Genomic DNA, 21881 nt, shown 5'->3' with positions numbered 1-21881 from the left:
CAGGTTATTTTAATGTGATTTGCTCTAGGCTGGATCGACAGTAGCACTAGTGCTTTCCTACAGGCTGAGAGCAAACCACCCTCAAGTGCGGAGGGGTGGAGGACGACCTTGGTGACCGTCAGCAGGTTATTTGTCCAGGCTATTCAGTTACACGTGAGACAGTGTGGGAGAGGTCGTGTGCCGCACTATATAGTGAAATATATTCTGAAAGTCTGTATACATGGGCTTAGCAGAATTAAATTTTTTATTTACACACATTTCCTTTCTTTCAGATCATGTGTGTCTCTGCTATTTCTCGTTGTAGGGCCTCAACACCCCGGATTCCTTTTGTTATATTTGTGGCAGCTTCACTATTTCCAGTCAAAGGACGGACATCAGCACATTTTTCAAGCAAGCCTATTTTACATAACTCAAAGTTAAACTTGGTTATCAAGATAAGTCTTGGCCCTTCACAAGGTGTGCAAGCGGAGTGTTTATGTATGAGGATGAAGGGAACATGTGATAAGACGCCATTTGGTATACCTATGGTCTGACGAGAGCCAAGAGATCATTCCAGTGACTGTTCCTTTTGCAAAGTGAAAACTTCAAGATATAACAAGAAAAATAAATATAAGCTATAGTATCCTAATCTACCATCAGCTATATGTCCAGTGCCTCATTCAGCTGAAATCCCAGTGCCAGTTTCCCTTGATCTACCCTTTTTTCAAGAACATCATTATGGTGAAGAAAAAAAGTGACAAAAATGTTGATGATTTTGAAATTGAAGAGGTCTCAGTTCATAAGGGATTTGACCAGCATGAGTTGAACGATTTGGCACGAGATTTGGGACTTCAAAATGGGGCTTCAGGACTCCTAGCATCAAGACTGCATGAGAACAACTTGGTTGAAAAAGGAGCAAAGGTATCCTACTTTCTATCCAGAGAAAGTGCATTTCTGCAATACCTTAGAAGTGACAGTGGCTTTGTGTATTGCCATAACATACTTGGTTTAACTGAGGAATTGGGACTTCCAATCGATAGCTCAAATGAAAGTGTGTCCTCCTCCCTAACGGCAACGCTGCCGGGGAAAAATAAAGTTCATTTTCTCCCCGCAGCATTCGGCTAAGTGCAGGTGCCGGGAAATTTAATAACGCTATTAGCCTGCAAATTAACCCGATAACTGCAGGTTAATAGCGTTTTTTCTGGTGATACCATTATGGTTAGCTTTCACATTACATACTTGATATTACGTACCTACCATATGCATCTAGTCTAATGATTAAAATGTAGTGGGACAGGGAATTGTTAGACACAGATCATGAATAGTCCTGGGCATTTTTCCATTTCTACCTTTTAATACAATGTCACTGTATGAAGAATTTTGAATCTCATTTTATAGAGGTAATTGCTTTTTTTTATGATCGGATTAAGTCCACTGCATATACATAGAATTAAAAAGATGAAATTCTGGCTAGGTATAGATTATACGGTCTTGGCATGAAAAACAACAGAAAACCTGACAGAATCCCTAAAAGAGGTCCACAATGTAAATCAGTTTTTATCTGTACTAAACACAATATACAGTGGGGAAAAAAAGTATTTAGTCAACCACCAATTGTGCAAGTTCTCCCACTTAAAAAGATGAAAAAGGCCTGTAATTGACATCATAGGTAGACCGCAACTATGAGAGACAAAATGAGGAAACAAATCCTGAAAATAACATTGTCTGATTTGGAAAGATTTTTTTTTTCAAATTTTGTTGGAAAATAAGTATTTGGTCACCTACAAACAAGATTTCTGTCTCTCACAGACCTGTAACTTCTTCTTTAAGAGGCTCCTCTGTCCTCCACTCATTACCTGTAGTACTGGCACCGGTTTGAACTTGTTATCAGTATAAAAGACACCTGTCCGCAACCTCAAACAGTCACACTCAAAACTCCACTATGGTGAAGACCAAATAGCTGTCGAAGGACACCAGAAACAAAATTGTAGCCCTGCACCAGGCTGGGAAGACTGAATCTACAATAGGCAAGCAGCTTGGCTGGGAAGACTGAATCTACAATAGGCAAGCAGCTTGGTGTGAAGAAATCAACTGTGGGAGCAATAATTAGAAAATGGAAGACATACAAGACCACTGATAATCTCCCTCGATCTGGCGCTCCACACAAGATCTCACCCCGTGAGGTCAAAATGATCTCAAGAACGGTGAGCAAAAATCGCAGAACCACACGGGGGGACCTAGTGAATGATCTGCAGAGAGCTGGGACCAACGTTACACAGGCTACCATCAGTAACACACTACGCTGCCAGGGACTCAGATCCTAAAGTGCCAGACGTGTCCCCCTGCTTAAGCCATTACATGTCCGGGCCCGTCTGAAGTTTGATAGAGAGGATTTGGATGATCCAGAAGAGTATTGGGAGAATGTCATATGGTCAGATGAAACCAAAGTAGAACTGTTTGGTAGAAACACAACTCGTCGTGTTTGGAGGAGAAAGAATGCCGAGTTGCATCCAAAGAACACCATACCTACTGTGAAGCATGGGGGTGGCAACATCATGCTTTGGGGCTGTTTCTCTGCCAAGGGACCAGGACGACTGATCCGTGTACATGAAAGAATGAATGGGGCCATGTATCGTGAGATTTGGAGTGCAAACCTACTTCCATCAGCAAGGGGAGAAGATGAAACATGGCTGGGTCTTTCAGCATGACAATGATCCCAAGCACACCACAAGGGCAACGAAGGAGTGGCTTTGTAAGAAGCATTTCAAGTTCCTGGAGTGGCCTAGCCAGTCTCCAGATCTAAACCCTATAGAAAACCTTTGGAGGGAGTTGAAAGTCCGTGTTGCCCAGCGACAGCCCCAAAACATCACTGCTCTAAAGGAGATCTGCATGGAGGAATGGCTCAACATACCAGCAATAGTGTGTGCCAACCTTGTGAAGACTTACAGAAAACATTTGACCTCTGTCATTGCCAACAAAAGATATATAACAAAGTATTGAGATGAACTTTTGTAGGTGACCAAATACTTACTTTCCACCAAAATTTGAAAAACATTTCTTTCCAAATCAGACAATGTGATTTTCAGGATTTGTTTTCTCATTTTGTCTCTCATAGTTGAGGTCTACCTATGATGTCAATTACAGGCCTCTCTCACCTTTTCAAGTGGGAGAACTTGCACAATTGGTGGCTGACTAAATACTTTTTTTCCCCACTGTAATGGTCATAGTGTTATATATTGCATTGTTTACGGTGTTAACCCCTCTGTGCAAAAGGACGTAAATATATGTCTGAGCTGGGGAAAGTTTGTGTAGGAGGGGCTTAGGAACGCCGAGACGTTCCATGCACTGTAGATACAAGTTGTATTAGTTACTCGGCTTCTGAGTCTAACAGCAGTGGTTGCAGCTAAGCCCTGTTCGCTGCTATTAACTATTTAGATGCCAATGTCACACACACGTATGAAGCTCACTTACTTCCAGATTTTGCTTCTTCTTTTTGCTCTGGGTTACTGCCAGACCAGCCCCACATCCAACCAAACCATCCTTTTGAACTACCGTCCTCATCTTTAACTCCTGGTCTGAATATTTTAAGTCCAGCTTTGGTTGCCTAAAGGGTTAAAAGATAGGGCTAACCAATGCGTTTATATTCATCCTCCTTTTATACAAGAAGTGATTGCCTCCATAAAACAATAACATTAGATAAAAGAAAAGAAAAAGATACATAGTAGTCTTACCTCCACTTCCGCCTGTTGTCTTGCCAGTGTAATGCAAAAGATATCCAGAGTTCCTTCCTGCTCCTGAAACATGGAGATTTCACAAATGAAGCACTCTTTTGTATTTGTAAGACAAATATCCTATAGTCAAACAAAAATTTCAAGCAATACTAAGATGTTTCTCACTTTTGTTCAGTTATGTCCTCCTACATTAAAGGGAAGCTATCATCAGGAAATTGCCAATTGGGTAAATCAGATTTTTTTGTTAAAAGTATATGTATGTATATTATATATATATATATATATATATATATATATATATATATATATATATATATATATATATATATATATATATATATATTTTTTTTTTTTTTTTAAATGTTGGCAATATTTTTTTACATAGAACAATCTATATTAAAAATAAAAAAAAAGAAATCTTGGAATTTTCATACTGCCACTTGGGTTTCTTTAGACTCCTATTTCCTTGTGTTTCAGGAAACAACACATGTACATAGCCACAATAGTCGGATCCTGAAGCTAAGGGCTTTTCTCTCTTGTAGTCAATGAAAACTACAAAAACAACTGAGAACGCAGTCTTGGTTACTGAAAACTCTAATTGACTTTAATGGATAGGATATTGTATATCCTGGACAAGTTCTTGGCTAATATTCCTTTCCATCTTGGCTGCAACAGGCTGTTTTACTTAGCACTTACAACTCTCATGGCGTATTTCACAAAAAATATCAATGTTAAAAATACCCTTTTAAAACCTTTAAAGAAAAATCAAGTCCTAATATAGCTTTAATTGACAGAAACTTAAAAAAATTATGGCTTTAAGAAAACAATAATATAAAATAGCAAAAAAATAACTGCTCGAGGTCCAAAGTAACCCAGTAACCATTGTTTTAATTTTTATTTCTTAAATCAATACTACATATGCAAATAAGCAAGTTTGTAATGCATCTTGTCAGAGAAATCTGCTTCTTTCTCCTCTTGAACTGATCATTTATTCTCAAGATCCTCAATTCACAGGAAAAATCTCTGTCTTCAGTGAAGACAAACTTTCCCATTACTGAGAGGGGAGATGGCAGTTACTACTGATGAGATTCTGTTTAGAAGGGAGGGAGGAGGTCTGTACAGTGAACATCACATAACCAAATAGAACGCCTAGATTTCTTCAACTGAGTATATAGCTCAGTGGTTAGTGCACTGGCCTCTGGACATAGAGTTTTGGGTTCAAGTCCCATCAGCGAACAGTGAATTTTTTTTTATTATTATCAGTTGTAAAAGTCACATATCAAAGTCACTTGTCAAAATCAGTTCTCAAACAGGGTATTTAGCCTCAAACTGACATCATTCTGATGTTTGACTTTGATATCTGATTATGTCCTAAAATGGACACTGTACTGCTCCTCCCCTCTTCATAGGAGGACAATTACTGATACGATTTTATATGGATTTGAAGGGGGAGAAACTAGATGGAGAGCTTCTTTGCTCTTCAGTTCTAAATAAAATCTTGTCAGAAGTAACAGTCATCTCCTATCTCAGTAATGCAAAAAATCTGTCTTCACTGAATACAGATTTTTCCAGTGAATTGAGAATTTTTAGAATAAATAATCAGTCCAGGAGAAGAAAAAAAAGCAGATATTATTATAAGTATTCTTATTTTGATGTGTATTATTGATGTATGGAAAAAAATTAAAAACAATGGCTAGTGGGTTAGTTTGGGCCTCAAGTACAGTTATTTTTTTTCTCTTTAACCATTGTTTTCTGAAATCCATAACTTTTTTTTTTAGATTTCTGTCGATGAAGTCATATGAGGACTTTTTATTTTTTACAGACCACATATTTTTCAATTACATCATTTTGGGGGACATAGAGTTTATTGATTACATTTTATTAACTTGGGTGGGTGGGATGGTTAGGGGGATTGAACAAACCGTTACTCTTACTTACTCTTATTGTGCTGGTCAGTAGAACTTGAATTTTGTGAGCTACAAGCTGCAGTTTTGTACATATGACATTTGATCACTTTTTACTCCATTTTTGTGAGGCAAAATTAACAAAAAATAGAAATTTTTGAATATTTTTTTTTTAAAAAAGGGTACTCCCAACTCCAAGATCCTATCCCTATATGTAGTAGGAGTAATAAGATTACCAAATACCTCCAATTAGAAATGTAGTATAGTTCTGATTCGCTATGTCAATTACCCCATGTGCAGGGCATTGCAGAAGCTTAAGCATCCATGGTTACGACCACTAATGTAGTGACAGTTAGTTGTTAGTGGTCCTAACCATGGATACCTAAGCTACTGGAATGCCCTACATGGGGTAAGTGACATAGCTAATCAGAAGAACTATACTACATTTCTAATTGGAGGTATTTGCTAATATTATTATTATTATTATTACACCTACTACATAGTGGGATAGGATCTTGGAAATGGCAATTCCCCTTTAATGTTTTTCCAGTGTGAATATAGGCCTAGCACCATCTAATACAGCAAGTGTTAGGCATTCACATCCTGCTAGACAGATAACTAAAATCCTCCAATACAGTTAAATAAATACTTTTAAAAATACAAAAAGTCAATCACATATACTTTAGTGAAACTGAAACTGGATTCAAGAGAATATGTAAAGTGTATCTGAATTTTTACAAGTAAAACATCAATGGTCCAATACCGTTTGCGCTGCCCCTTATTCAGACATATGCAGTACAGCCTTTGCTGCAAAATTCTGAAGGTTTCTAGGAGGAACAGTACAGGGAATCTGTACATAGCAGACTGACATTTAACAGACACACTGAGTGGTACAGAGTCACAAGTCAGTTTTTCAGGAAATATATATAAAATAAGTCATAGAGATGAGCAAAACCGAACTCAAAAGTTTGGGGTTCGTACTGGACAGTTAGTGTCCGGTGCTAATCGTCGAAAACAGACTTCTCCTGGATGTCCATTGCAATGTTCGGAGCTCCGGGAGAAGAGAGAGAGAATTTTCCAGAGCAAAAGTTCGGATTCTGGTTCCAGTTCGGGGACAGTTCTGGTTCTCGAACCGAACATTGTAATTAAGTTCGGGTCGGGTACTAGAAGCCAAAGCTCATCCCTAGTCATAAACCTGTACTGAAATGCATTGTAAAATCGACTATATTTATACGTTTTGTGCAGTATGTTGTCACAAAAATTACCTCTGTCATACGAATAATGTCTTCAGATGGTTTCTTTGAGGTTATTTTGATTCTGTACAAGTCTTTGTACCTCTTAGTCTGTTGCCGGTGCTTCCGAATATGTTTCCATGACCACATATGAACACGTGGCTTTACATTGACTTCAAGGATGCCAGTTATAGCATAATTCCACCTATTCCATTGTCAAGAGAAAGTCATCAGTGTCTTGTATAAAAGGTACTAAAATCAAAGGAATGTAAAAAGCGGATCCTGAGATGCAGAGATACAAGTATAAAAAAAGCATTCGTACTGCCAATCAATAAGAACCCAACCACAAATGCCCGATGTTGATGAGTGAGGGCTTCCACAATGTGACCAGTCTGAATCATAATTCACATGTATACACTGCTGTCATTATGGAGAAAGTGTATGCCTATACGCCACAATCACGTGTTCAATCACTGTATTAGATACTTGGTCAGCCTTCCAACCTATTGGCATGAGATTACAATCCATTACAAAGCAGACGTAACAAATTAAAATCTAAATGCGGCTCACCACTGCCTGATATGCGGCCAGCGAATTGTTTTGTGGCCATAGAAAGTAATTTCCACTGCAGAAACACTGTATGCATCACTTCCCCGGCAGACTGTCACACGTAGCCATATATTATGATTGCTTTCTTTAGAATAAAATAGGATATGATCAGAATACACAAGTACATCTCACTAAATTAGAATATCATCAAAAAGTTAATTTACTTCAGTTCTTCAATCCAAAAAGTGAAACTCATATATTCTATAGAGTCATTACAAACAGAGTGATCTATTTCAAGTGTTTATTTCTGTTAATGTTGATGATTATGGCTTACAGCCAATGAAAGCACAAAAGTCATTATCTCAGTAAATTAGAATACTTTATAACAACAGCTTGAAAAATGTTTTTAACAACGAAATGTTGGCCTACTGAAATGTATGTTCAGTAAATGCACTCAATACTTGGTCGGGGCTCCTTTTTCATCAATTACTGCATCAATGCAGCGTGGCATGTAGGCGATCAGCCTGTGGCACTGCTGAGGTGTTATGGAAGCCCAGGTTGCTTTGATAGCAGCCTTCAGCTCGTCTGCATTGTTGGGTCTGGTGTCTCTCATCTTCCTCTTGACAATACCCCATAGATTCTCTATGGGGTTAAGGTCAGGCGAGTTTGCTGGCCATTCAAGCACAGTGATACAGTTGTTTTTAAACCAGGTATTGGTACTTTTGGCAATGTGGAGAGGTGCCAAGTCCTGCTGGAGAATGAAATTTCCATCTCCAAAAAGCTTGTCGGCAGAGGGAAGCATGAAGTGCTCTAAAATTTCCTGGTAGACGGCTGCACTGACTTTGGTCTTGATAAAACACAGTGGACCTACACCAGCAGATGACATGGCTCCCCAAACCATCACCGATTGTGGAAACTTCACACTAGACCTCAAGCAGCTTGGATTGTGGCCTCTCCACTCTCCCTCCAGACTCTGGGACCTTGATTTCCAGAAATGCAAAATTTACTTTCATCTGAAAACAACACCTTGGACCACTGAGCAACAGCAATCATCAACAATAACAGAAATAAACACTTGAAATAGATCACTCTGTCTGTAATTACTCTATATAATATATGAGTTTCACTTTTTGTATTGAAGAACTGAAATAAATTAACTTGTTGATGATATTCTAAATTAGTGGGATGCACCTGTATATATGTACAGTACAGACCAAAAGTTGGGACACACCTTCTCATTTAAAGATTTTTCTGTATTTTCATGACTATGAAAATTGTACATTCACACTGAAGGCATCAAAACTATGAATTACCACATGTGGAATTATATACTTAACAAAAAAGTGTGAAACAACTGAAAATATGTCTTATATTCTAGGTTCTTCAAAGTAGCCACCTTTTGCTTTGATAACTGCTTTGCACACTCTTGGCATTCTCTTGATGAGCTTCAAGAGGTAGTCACCGGAAATGGTTTTCACTTCACAGATGTGCCCTGTCAGGTTTAATAAGATGGGATTTCTTGCCTTATAAATGGGGTTAGGACCATCAGTTGTGTTGTGCAGAAGTCCGGTGGATACACAGCTGATAGCCCTACTGAATAGACTGTTAGAATTTGTATTATGGCAAGAAAAAAGCAGCTAAGTAAAGAAAAACGAGTGGCCATCATTACTTTAAGAAACGAAGGTCAGTCAGTGCGAAAAATTGGGAAAACTTTGAAAGTGTCCCCAAGTGCAGTTGCAAAAACCATCAAGCGCTGCAAGGAAGCTGGCTCACATGAGGACCGCCCCAGGAAAGGAAGACCAAGAGTCACCTCTGCTTCTGAGGATAAGTTTATCCGAGTCACCAGCCTCAGAAATCGCAGGTTAACAGCAGCTCAGATTAGAGACCAGGTAAATGCCACACAGAGTTCTAGCAGCAGACACATCTCTTCAACACAAGGAATGGACATTAGACAAGTGGAAATCTGTGCTTTGGTCTGATGAGTCCAAATTTGAGATCTTTGGTTCCAACCACCGTGTCTTTGTGCGACCCAGAAAAGGTGAACGGATGGACTCTACATGCCTGGTTCCCACCGTGAAGCATGGAGGAGGAGGTGTGATGGTGTGGGGGTGCTTTGCTGGTGACACTGTTGGGGATTTATTCAAAATTGAAGGCATACTGAACCAGCATGGCTACCACAGCATCTTGCAGCGGCATGCTATTCCAACCGGTTTGCGTTTAGTTGGACCATCATTTATTTTTCAACAGGACAATGACCCCAAACACACCTCCAGGCTGTGTAAGGGCTATTTGACCAAGACGGAGAGTGATGGGGTGCTACTCCAGATGACCTGGTCTCCACAGTCACCAGACCTGAACCCAATCGAGATGGTTTGGGGTGAGCTGGACCGCAGAGTGAAGGCAAAAGGGCCAACAAGTGCTAAGCATCTCTGGGAACTCCTTCAAGATTGTTGGAAGACCATTTCCGGTGACTACCTCTTGAAGCTCATCAAGAGAATGCCAAGAGTGTGCAAAGCAGTCATCAAAGCAAAAGGTGGCTACTTTGAAGAAGCTAGAATATAAGACATATTTTCAGTTGTGTCACACTTTTTTGTTAAGTATATAATTCCACATGTGTTAATTCATAGTTTTGATGCCTTCAGTGTGAATGTACATCATAGTCATGAAAATACAGAAAAATGTTTAAATGAGAAGGTGTGTCCAAACTTTTGGTCTGTACAGTATATATATATTGTAATGTGGCTAATGGTCGCATAGTCGATGGGAGGTATGTGTCACAGAGATGGCTGTCCTCTGTGATGTAACCCGGAGTGTTTCTCTAGCGCACGTAAACACAGAGGATCAATTGATGCACTTGGGACCGGGTTACGGGTAGCTTGGAGAGTTGGGCGGGTCCAGCTACTCACATACCTCACCTCTGGGTGTGGTTAACAGCCTTTAAAATGGATGTCGTTGTTTGGCACATGGTGAGCTGAACGCTATGCAGCCTGTGTGCCCACAGGACTGGCTTAAGCAGACTTGCTTAATGGACATTTTACTTTGTTTTGCCTGAACTAAAGGCTGTTTGTACTCCTTTACTTTTGCTGGGCTTATGAGGTAATAAACCAACATGAAGATTTAAAGGAACATGCCACCTGTTTGCCTCCCACTGGTTACATAACCAATATATACACAGAATTACAGATATTACCATATCTGTACATACAATATGATGTAGAAAATATCAAACAAATCACCTGGAAACAATGTAGATAGGTTGGCACTGAATGCTATACAAATATAAAGTAATCAGAGCTGACAGCAGTACATTTCTAATGGCAATTATATACTGGTTTATATCAATATATTTCTAAGCGTCTTTTACAAAATTTCTGCTTTAAGCATCAACCGTATGTCACAACATTACATATCAAAATTTCCGATTTCACAATCATCATCATATTCTCTCATTTCCCAATATATTACCATATGAGCGATCAGATAGATTATTACACTGCAATAGGTGCTGTTTTAACTTACCATTTCCTAGCATTATTGTGAACACCAACGTCAGGACGGAATTTTCTATATGGGAGATTCCTGGACATCAAGTCTAAAGACTCAAGAAGCTCCATAACACTGTGGTACTGAAAACAAGATAAAAAAAAGTAAGTTAATCATCACAGATCATTGAAAGGGTTAAGGCATGTCTGATTTAGATTTAGTTATTTCTAGAACAAATCTTATCTCCTATTTAAAACTCCTACATGTAATATCAAGGTCAATCTATTCATCCAGAGACAATATACAGTGAAGGAAATAATTATTTGATCCCTTGCTGCTTTTGTAAGTTTGCCCACTGACAAAGACATGAACAGTCTATAATTTTAAGGGTAGGTTAATTTTAACATTGAGAAATAGAATATCCAAAAATCAAGAAAATCACATTGTATAAATTAGATAAATTTACTTGCATTTTGCAGTGAGAAATAAGTATTTGATCCCCTACAAACCATTATGAGTTCTGGCTCCTACAGACCAGTTAGACACTCCTAATCAACTCGTTACCTGCATTAAAGACAGCTGTCTTACATAGTCACCTGTATAAAAGACTCCTGTCCACAGACTCAATTAATCAGTCAGACTCTAACCTCTACAACATGGGCAAGACCAAAGAGCTTTTTAAGGATGTCAGGGCCAAGATCATAGACCTGCACAAAGCTGGACTGGGCTACAAAACCATAAGTAAGACGCTGGGTAAGAAGGAGACAATTGTTGGTGCAATAGTAAGAAAATGGAAGAAATACAAAATGACTGTCAATCAACATCGATCTGGGGCACCATGCAAAATCTCACCTTGTGGTGTATCCTTGATCATGAGGAAGGTGAGCGATCAGACTAAAACTAAATGGGGGGAACTTGTTAATGATCTCAAGGCAGCTAGGACCACAGTCACCAAGAAAACCATTGGTAACACATTACACCTTAATAGGTTTAAAATCCTGCAGTGCCCGCAAGGTCCCCTTGCTCAAGAAGGCACATGTGCAGGCCCGTCTGAAGTTTGCCAATGAACACCAGGATGATTCTGTGAGTTATTGGGATAAGGTGCTGTGGTCAGATAAGACAAAATTTGAGCTCTTTGGTATTAACTCAACTCGCCGTGCTTGCAGGAAGAAGGAGTACGAATACAACCCTAAGAACATCGTCCCAACCGTGAAGCATGGTGGGGGAAACCTTATACTGTGGGGGTGCTTTTCTGCACAGGGGACATGATGACTGCACTATACTGAAGGGAAGATGAATGAGGTCATGTATTGCGAGTTTTTGGCCAACAACCTCCTTCTCTCAGTAACAACATTGAAGATAGGTCGTGGGCTGGGTCTTCCAACAAGACAATGACCCAAAACATACAGCCAAAGCAACAAAGGAGTGGTTCAAAAAGAAGCACATTAAGGTCATGGAGTGGCCTAGCCAGTTTCCAGGCCTTAATCCCATAGAAAACTTATGGAGGGAGTTGAAGCTCTGAGTTGCCAAGCGACATCCTCAAAATTTGAATGATTTAGATATGATCTGCAAAGAGGAGTGGACCAAAATTCCTCCTGACATGTGCGCAACCCTCATCAACAACTACAAAAAACGTCTGACTGCTGTGCTTGCCAACAAGGGTTTTGCCACCAAGTATTAAGTGTTGTTTGCCAGATGGATCAAATACTTATTTCTCACTGCAAAATGCAAATAAATGTATCTAATTTATACAATGTGATTTTCTTGTTTTTTTTGGGATATTCTATCTCTCAATGTTAAAATTAACTTATCCTTAAAATTATAGACTGTTCATGTCTTTGTCAGTGGGCAAACTTACAAAAACAGCAAGGGATCAAATACTTATTTCTTTCACTGTATAATACATTACTAAAGTCCCAAAGGGAAAGATTTGTGCAATGATCTTGCTGGTAAGAAAAATGTTACAAATGGTTGAAAACCTTACTTCATGTACACTGACACTTATACACATGTTAAGTATTAAAGCCATAGCAGCTGATTAATAAATTAAAGATGTTGGTCTCTATTTTTTTTTATATGGATTGCCTAGCCTTAGGGTAGGCCCCCAATATCAGCTATCAGCTGTTACCGGCGCTGGCTGAAAGTTCTTGGGTCCTTCTAGAAAAGTCCTCCTCTGTCAAAATTTTATCTGCAGTACCTGGCCACGGCCCCTATAAAAATGATATAGCTGAGAACAGCTGACGGTAACAGGTGAACCCTCACGCGTCAGGTATTGATGGGATTATCCCAGTGATAGGCCCTCAATAAATAAAGTAGAGGGCCAACCTTTTTAGCAGAAATCATGAGTTATTATGAAGGATGGAACATATGAAAATATACATTCTTTATGTACAAGAACAGTATGAGCCTATTCAGGTCAGTAGGTGTGCCCAAGTGGTTGTCCTGTACTAAAGTATTGATGACGTATCAATTAGGAGAAGTAATCAGTACTACAGTAGATAATTGAGGGTCTGATACTTGGCACCCCCATGTTCAATTATTGCTAGGTCCTACTGTTGCCGACCATACACAGTGTATGGTGCCGGAACATCACAGCTCAGTATGCCGTCTAGTAGCTGTTCTTGAGTATTGCACATAAGCAGTTCCTGAAGTGATTTGGAGGCAAGGTACAGCGGGTGGGTATGCCAGGAGTTAACCCCTCCACTGATATACCACTGAAAACCTATCCAATATCTTAGTCCTGGTCAGCCCCCTTTAACCACTTCGCACCAGAGCCTGTTTTTGCCTTCGTGACCGGGCCAATTTTTTCAATTCTGACCACTGTCACTTTATGAAGTAATTACTCTGGAACGCTTCAACGGATTCCCCCGATTCTGAGACTGTTTTTTCGTGACATATTGTACTTCAGGATAGTGGTAAAATTTCTTCGATATCACTTGCGTTTATTTGCGAAAAAAATCGGAAATTTGGCGAAAATTTTGAAAATTTTGCAATTTTCAAACTTTGAATTTTCATGCCCTTAAATCAGAGAGATATGTCACACAAAATAGTTAATAAATAACATTTCCCACATGTCTACTTTACATCAGCACAATTTTGGAACCCAAATTTTTTTTTGTTAGGGAGCTATAAGGGTTAAAAGTTGACCAGTGATTTCTCATTTTTCCAACAAAATTTACAAAAACATTTTTTTTTAGGGACCACATAATATTTGAAGTCACTTTGAGGGGTCTTTATGACAGAAAATACCCAAAAGTGACACCATTCTAAAAACTGCACCCCTCAAGGTGCTCAAAACCACATTCAAGAACTTTATTAACCCTTCAGGTGCTTCACAGGAATTTTTGGAATGTGGAAGAAAAAAATTAACATTTAACTTTTTTCACAAAAATGTTACTTTAGACCCAATTTTTTTTATTTTCACAGGGGTAACAGGAAAAAATGGACCCCAAAATTTTTTGTGCAATTTCTCTTGAGCGTGCTGATACCCCATATGTGAGGGAAAACCACTGTTTGGGCGCACTACAGGGTTCGGAAGGGAAGGAGCGCCATTTGACTTTTTGAATGTAAAATTTGTTTGAATAATTAGCGGACGCCATGTTGCATTTGGGGAGCCCCTGATGTTCCTAAACAGTGGAAGCCCCCTATAAGTGACACCATTTTGGAAACTAGACCCCTTAGGGAACTTATCTAGATGTGTGGTGAGCACCTTGAACCCCAAGGTGCTTCACAGAAGTTTATAATATTGAGCTGTAAAAATAAAATGTTCACATTTTTCCCACAAAAATGATTTTCATCCCTTAATTTTGCATTATCATAAGGGTAATAGGATAAATTGCACTATGAAGTTTGTTGTGCAATTTCTCCTGAACACGCTGATACCCCATATGTGGAGGCAAATTAGTGTTTGGGCGCATAGCAGGGTTTGAAAGGGAAGGAGCGCCATTTGACTTTTTGAATGTAAAATTTGTTTGAATAATTAGTGGACGCAATGTTGCATTTCGGAGGCCCCTAATGTGCCTAAACAGTGGAAATCCCCCACAAGTGACACCATTTTGGAAACTAGACCCCTTAGGGAACTTATCTAGATGTGTGGTGAGCACCTTGCACCCCCAGGTGCTACACAGAAGTTTATAATATTGAGCCATAAAAATACAATTTTCAAATTTTTCCCACAAAAAAATGTTTTTCATTCCCTAATTTTGCATTACCATAAGGGTAACAGGAGAAATTGCGCCATGATATTTGTTGTGCAATTTCTCCTGAGTACGCCGATACCCCATATGTGAGGGAAAACCACTGTTTGGGCGCACGGCAGGGTTCGGAAGGGAAGGAGCGCCATTTGACTTTTTGAATGTAAAATTTGTTTGAATAATTAGTGGACGCAATGTTGCATTTCGGGGGCCCCTAATGTGCCTAAACAGTGGAAATCCCCCACAAGTGACACCATTTTGGAAACTAGACCCCTTAGGGAACTTATCTAGATGTGTGGTGAGCACCTTGCACCCCCAGGTGCTACACAGAAGTTTATAATATTGAGCCATAAAAATACAATTTTCACATTTTTCCCACAAAAAAATGTTTTTCATTCCCTAATTTTGCATTACCATAAGGGTAACAGGATAAATTGCGCCATGAAATTTGTTGTGCAATTTCTCCTGAGTACGCCGATACCCCATATGTGGAGGAAAACCACTGCTTTGGTGTACGGCAGGGTTCGGAAGGGAAAGGAGCGCTATGTTGGCTGGGATAGGCAGCAGACACCATGTCACATTTGAAGAGTCGCTGACATGCCGAAACAGCAGAAACCCCCACAAGTGACCCCATTTTGTAAACTACACCTCTCAAGGAATTCATCTAGGGAAGTAGTGAGTATTTTTTAATTTTTAAATTTATACCATTGGGCAGTGAAAAAAGCATAATTATATTTTTACCACAAAAAAATGTTTTACCCTCAGATTTTACATTTTCACACAGGGCAATGGGTAAAAATGGTGCCGAAATGTGTCACACAATTTCTTCTAAAAGTGTCAATACCCCATATGTGGCTGTATCGTAAAGCTCAGCCATACGGCGAGATCTGGGGGGGACGGAGCGCTATTTGACAATTGGAGAACAAATTATTGTAGAATAGGTATTTGGATTTGGGAGCACAAAATTTTTTGAATTTCTTTTGGGGGGCAAGGGCCATTTTGCTTTTCCAGAGCCTTTCTGCTACCAGTAACTTGGAAGTCCCTTATATTTTTAACAGATGACGGACCTGAGTGGGGACTAGCTTTTTTTGAGGACTGAGTTGAAGCTTTTATTGGGAACATTTTACGTAACATTTATCCGGCGCTCTAGGCTGAGCACTTACATCGGGGTTTCCATCTAAATTTCCAAGTGATGTAATTCAGATGAAACCCCTGCGGGATCCATTCACTGTAATGAGGCAGCAGAGTTACTCTGGACTCCGTCTGGCCTCTGTTTAGCGGTGTCCTTTTTTTCAGAAGTGCACAAAACTGTGGCCAACCGTACTTTTATGCACGCCTAAAACAAATGACACCGTGGGATCACAGGCCAGATGGCATTCACAGTGGCCTATATCTGCCTCATTACAGGGAATCTTCCGTCATGGGTTCCGTCTGAATCACGTATTTCAGAGATTTACACGGAAACTCTGGCGTAAGTGCTCAGCGCAGAGCGCAGGATAAATGTGAGCAGAGCCTTACTGCGATCTTTGGGAGACATAATAAACAAATCAGCAGCAGGTGAAGAATTGGTTTTATTTATTTTTTTACGCCGTTCCTCGTGTGATATAACTGATTAGATTACTTTATTCTTCGGGTCGGTGCGATTACAGAGATACCAGATTTATATCGAGTTTTTATGACTGACAGCTGTCACACACTAAAAGACGCTTTTTTTTTTGCAAAATCTAGTTTTTGCATCGCCATATTTTGAGAGCTATAATTTTTCCATGTTTCGGCCGACAGAGTCATGTGACGGCTTGTTTTTTGCGGGACGAGTTGACATTTTTATTGGTACCATTTTTGGGTACGTGACATTTTTTGATCGCTTTCTATTCCATTTTTTGGGAGGTAAAATTAACAAAAACCAATAATTCAGGAATTGTTTTTTGAGGGTTTTTTTTACGCCGTTCTGCGTGTGGTAAAAGTGATCAGGCAGCGTTATTCTTCGGGTCAGTACGTTTACAGCGATACTACACTTACTGTATATTTTTTTATGTTTTGGCGCTTTTACACAATAAAACAATTTTATAGAAAAAATTTTTTTTTTGCATTGCTTTATTCTGAGCGCTATAACTTTTTTATTTTTCGGCTGATGGAGCAGTATGGCGGCTTTTTTTGTGCGGAACAAGATGACGTTTTCAGCGGTACCATTTTTATTTCCATTTTGCTTTTTGATCGCATTTTTTTCCACTTTTTGTTTGGCGCTATGAGGAAAAAGCACAGTTTTTTGCTCCGTTTTTTATTTATTTTTATTACGGTGTGCACAGAAGGAGTTGATTAGTGTGACAGTTTTATAGCTCGGGTTGTTTCGGACGCGGCGATTCCAAATATGTGTACTTTTTTTTATTTTTACATAAATATACGGATTTATCGGTTTAATATTTTATTTATTTTAATTTATTTTGTTTTGTTTTTTTTTTTAACAGCTTCAAAACATTTTTTTTTACTTTTTTTTACATTTTTACTTAGTCCCTGTATGGGACAATAATTTTTATTGTTCTGATCCCTGATCTCATGTAATGTAATAGACATATATTACATTACATGAGATCTTCACTGACTGTTTCACAGTCAGAGTCTCCTGCCTGGGTTCAGCTGCAGGCTGAGCCAGGCAGGACACCATATATGGCAGAGCTGGAGGCGGTCATGTGACCTCCAGCTGCCATAGCAACCCAAGGTCCTGGAAGGTATCAGGGGTCTTCGGAGAGGTAAGTAAGATGACCCACTCTCCTCCTGCTGTCTTCTATATGCCGCGATCACTATAGATCGCGGCATATAGAAGACAGCAAAGGGTTAACATCACTGGGACCTGATCCAATCAGGTCCCGATGATGTTCTCTGTCAGAGCTATCGCTCTGCACCGCTCTTGCAGGACCACCCACCGTTTTTAAACGCCCGCGCTGCACAGAGCCCAGGCAGTGCGGACGTTTATGTACAGTGGGCGGTCGGGAAGCGGTTAAAATTTAGCTTAGCGGTCCTTGGAGATGCTCTAAGTCATGCATTCACAAATATCCTAGACTTCCCCTTTACAACAGACAGTATTAACCTCTGCAGTACATACAGCAATTAGAAATATTTTACAATGCACGAGCTTCCTCTATAGATGATGGATTTAAGACATTCATCATGACTGTCTTTGCTGAGACACACAAATTAGTTTGTTAGTGAATGTAATTTCTTTTTGAAACCTCTCCAGATGATGAAAACTACATTATTAGGACTCCTGTCATGCATAATTTACAACTACCTGAATATAGGATCTCAATGTATATTCAAAGTGAATAAACTGACTTTAAGAGACAATCAAGCAAGTCCACAGCAATAACATTACAGCCGACAGCAGGGTGTGTATGGGAGATAACAGACCCATGGTGCCAATACCAGATCCTTCAGTTATGCAAGGTAAGCAGAAGTGGCCTGAGAATGGGATAGGGCCTGTCATGTGTTACCATTACTGATTTACTACTCAAATCATCTACCGCATTTAGTATTACCTGTGGTTTATTGAATTCAATGGCTATATCCTGAAGGTTAACCGCCAGATCTATTTTAGGTGAAGAAAAGTCAAAATCTGAACGAGGATTCATACGGAGCTTTGCTCTTCCTGATATTGGACGGAACACTGAAAGAAAATGGAAAGAAAAAACTAAAAATTGTAGCATTTTTTAGACTTGAGGGCAAAAAAAAGTAAAATTTCCAGCTTGTATTTCTATGATGCCAAGTAATGTAATGCTCATCATGACTGGGGCGCTCATAGAAATCTTGGGGCTCCACAGAAAAGTGTTCTACATAAAAAACAAAAACTCATTTTTCGGCAGAGTCTGGCACGAAAACAGTGCCTAAGCACAATCACAAAAGGCATATCTCTCAACTTTGAAAGACAGGGAGTGGGACATGAATTGCAACACGCACACACAAAAAACATGCCCCTATTGACTGTTCCCACTCACTAAGATACCCTTTTCAAAACCCCCATACAATGACCCTCTATCAAACATGATATCCCCAAAATTCCCCCCGCCCACAAACAGTATGATATCCCCATTGTGAATTCCCCCACACACAATTTGCTCCCACAGTACTCCCCCCCCCCCCAACACAGAATGATGCCTTGACAGTGTCCTTAATATAATATCATGCCTTAACAGTGCTCCCAAACATATTATGATGCCCCCACTGTCCTCCAACTCATTATGGTGCCTCCCACGTTGCCCACAACAAACTATGATACCCCACAGTTCCCTCACAGTATGATGTCCCCACACTGCCCCCAACACAGTATGATGTCCCAACAGTCCCCCCAACTCAGTATATCTACAGATCCACCTAACTATGATGCCCCTGTGACCCCAAAACAGTATGATGCCCCTGTAGTGCCACTCAGTACAGTATGCTACCACAGCGCGACCACCTAGTGTCATACCCCTCTCCCACACACATTATGAGGCCTCACAGTACCCCCAACACAGTACTGACTGACAAAATTAAGTTAAAAAACTAACAAAAAAACAAAATAAAACCTACAATGATTCACTTAGCCCTGTTCCCAGATGAGCCTGTAAGAGATCCATTCAGTGAATGAGGCAAACAGAGGCTATTATTATTGAGAATAAGTGCACCCTGTTCAACATGCAGAAATATTTCTCATATATAAACAAGATATTGGAATAGCAGGCAATAAGTGATTACGTTCCTCTTCCTTAACTTTAGAATATATGTAATTTACAACTGGAATTAACAAAATTGCCACAAACGGTCCCTCACTTCAACGTAGCAACCAATATAAGTCCAGCTTTAATTTTTCCAAAGCAGATTTCTAAAAAAATATATACGGTAAGTTGTCTTGTTATTATGGGCAACAGTGACAATTTTAGATAATTTTAATGCACAAGTAACAATTTATAATTCCACATCATTGAAGTTGATGCTATACATACCAAAATCATAACCTTCAGGGATGACATTGTGAGCGGCCACACCATACTTCAAAACACCCTACAAAATAATGTACAGTATTATTTAGCACCCTCACCCCAATGAAAATTACTTAAAAATTAATTGCCATCTCAAGCACCTATGGCATACCACAGCAGGGCATACTGCAATTTTCAGAACTTCCATTCATATGAATGGAGAGATCCAAACAGCTTACAGAAATCATACTGACCAGCCATTTTTACTATATAATAAATGCTGTAAAAATAAAAACCCCAAAAAAATTATTGTGGAATTGCACTTTTTTTTTCACAATTTTGCTACACTTGAAATTTTTTTACGGCTTTACAGTACATCACATAATAAAACGTATAACTCGTCACTCAAAAAATAAGCCCTCATATGGCTATGACAATGGAAAAATAAAAAAAGTTAAGGCTCTTGCATGAATGGGAGAAAAAAAATTAAAGTGTAAAAACTGAAGTAAGATTTGCGGTGAGGTGTACGGAGGCGCTCACCACTTTTAAGATGCTCCTGATTCATTAAGAGGCACTCACCGCTTAACGAATCAGGCGCCTCTTACTTCAACTAGCCCCGTCATCAAGACTGGAGTAAACAAAGCCATTCTTAATGAATCGGGGTCATTACGTTTGAAAAAATTCCAAGTAAAAGGGACCGAAATATCACGCCAATTGTGTCGATTGTATGGCTTTAAACAAAAAGGCACATTACTATTGAAGAGTTGCAATATTAATATTCTCTAATCTAAAGAGTATGACAACAAAAGGTGGGGGGAGGGAGGCAATTTTCCTGTACCATCTTAATAGTCATGTTTTGTACAGTAGAAGTAGGCGTAAAATACCTGGAATGGAATATAAGTCTAACCTTTCGTAATATTGTATATTTAGGACAATACTAATGATAACAAAGTACATTAACATACAGTATCTCTTCTGTATCTATTCAGTAGTGAGTCTTTAAATGGAATCTGTCAGCAGGTTGTGCTATGCAAATCGGGAGCAGCATGATGAAAGGGCAGAGAGCCTGATTCCAGGGATGTATCTGTTTTCTCTGCTGTAGATGTAGCAGTGGTAATAATTATGAGCTGTATATAACCCCATCCACACCCCTGACTGGCAGGTTCCTACACTGCTCAAAAGAATTAAGGGAACACTCAAATAACACATCCTGGATCTGAATGAATGAAATATTCTCATTGAATACTTTGTTCTGTACAAAGCTGAATGTGCTGACAACAAAGTCACACAAAAATCATCAATGGAAATCAAATTTATTAACCAATGTAGGCCTGGATTTGGAGTCACCCCCAAAATTAAAGTGGAAAAACACACTACCGGCTGATCCAACTTTGATGTAATGTCCTTAAAACAAGTCAAAATGAGGCTCAGTATTGTGTGTGGCCTCCACGTGCCTGTATGACCTCCCTATAACGCCTGGGCATGCTCCTGATAAGGTTGCGGATGGTCTCCTGTGGGATCTCCTCCCAGACCTGGACTAAAGCATCCGCCAACTCCTGGACAGTGTGTGGTGCAACGTGACATTGGTGGATGGAGCGAGACATGATGTCCCAGATGTGCTCAATCGGATTCAGGTCTGGGTAACGGGCGGGCCAGTCCATAGCTTCAATGCCTTCATCTTGCAGGAACTGCTGACACACTCCAGCCACATGAGGTCTGGCATTGTCCTGCATTAGGAGGAACCCAGGGCCAACCGCACCAACATATGGTCTCACAAGGGGTCTGAGGATCTCATCTCGGTACCTAATGGCAGTCAGGCTACCTCTGGCGACCACATGGAGGGCTGTGCGGCCCTCTA

At 39.6% G+C, this 21881-nt stretch overlaps 1 protein-coding gene across 2 annotated transcripts in view; it reads right to left on the bottom strand.

Annotated features, from left to right (window-relative positions):
- VPS13A (vacuolar protein sorting 13 homolog A) overlaps positions 1-21881 on the bottom strand; it is a 221736-nt gene that overhangs the window by 143612 nt on the left and 56243 nt on the right. For both annotated transcript variants that reach the window (XR_012314200.1, XM_073670791.1), the window contains exons 10-15: positions 20048-20105; positions 18605-18732; positions 10915-11021; positions 6880-7051; positions 3711-3773; positions 3451-3583 (exon numbers count right to left, since the gene is read on the bottom strand). Coding sequence is in view for 1 of the 2 variants with exons in the window: in XM_073670791.1 (XP_073526892.1) it covers positions 3451-3583; positions 3711-3773; positions 6880-7051; positions 10915-11021; positions 18605-18732; positions 20048-20105 (661 nt within the window). In the remaining variant the exon portion in view is untranslated. The remainder of the gene's footprint in view (positions 1-3450; positions 3584-3710; positions 3774-6879; positions 7052-10914; positions 11022-18604; positions 18733-20047; positions 20106-21881) is intronic.

Source organism: Phyllobates terribilis, unplaced genomic scaffold (genome assembly GCF_046119375.1).
Source record: "Phyllobates terribilis strain yellow unplaced genomic scaffold, ASM4611937v1 Scaffold_1__5_contigs__length_1240528914, whole genome shotgun sequence".
Classification (NCBI taxonomy): Eukaryota; Metazoa; Chordata; class Amphibia; order Anura; family Dendrobatidae; genus Phyllobates; species Phyllobates terribilis.
The sequence above is the reverse complement of the archived record's forward strand: the minus strand, read 5'-3'. Positions and strand labels throughout refer to the sequence as shown.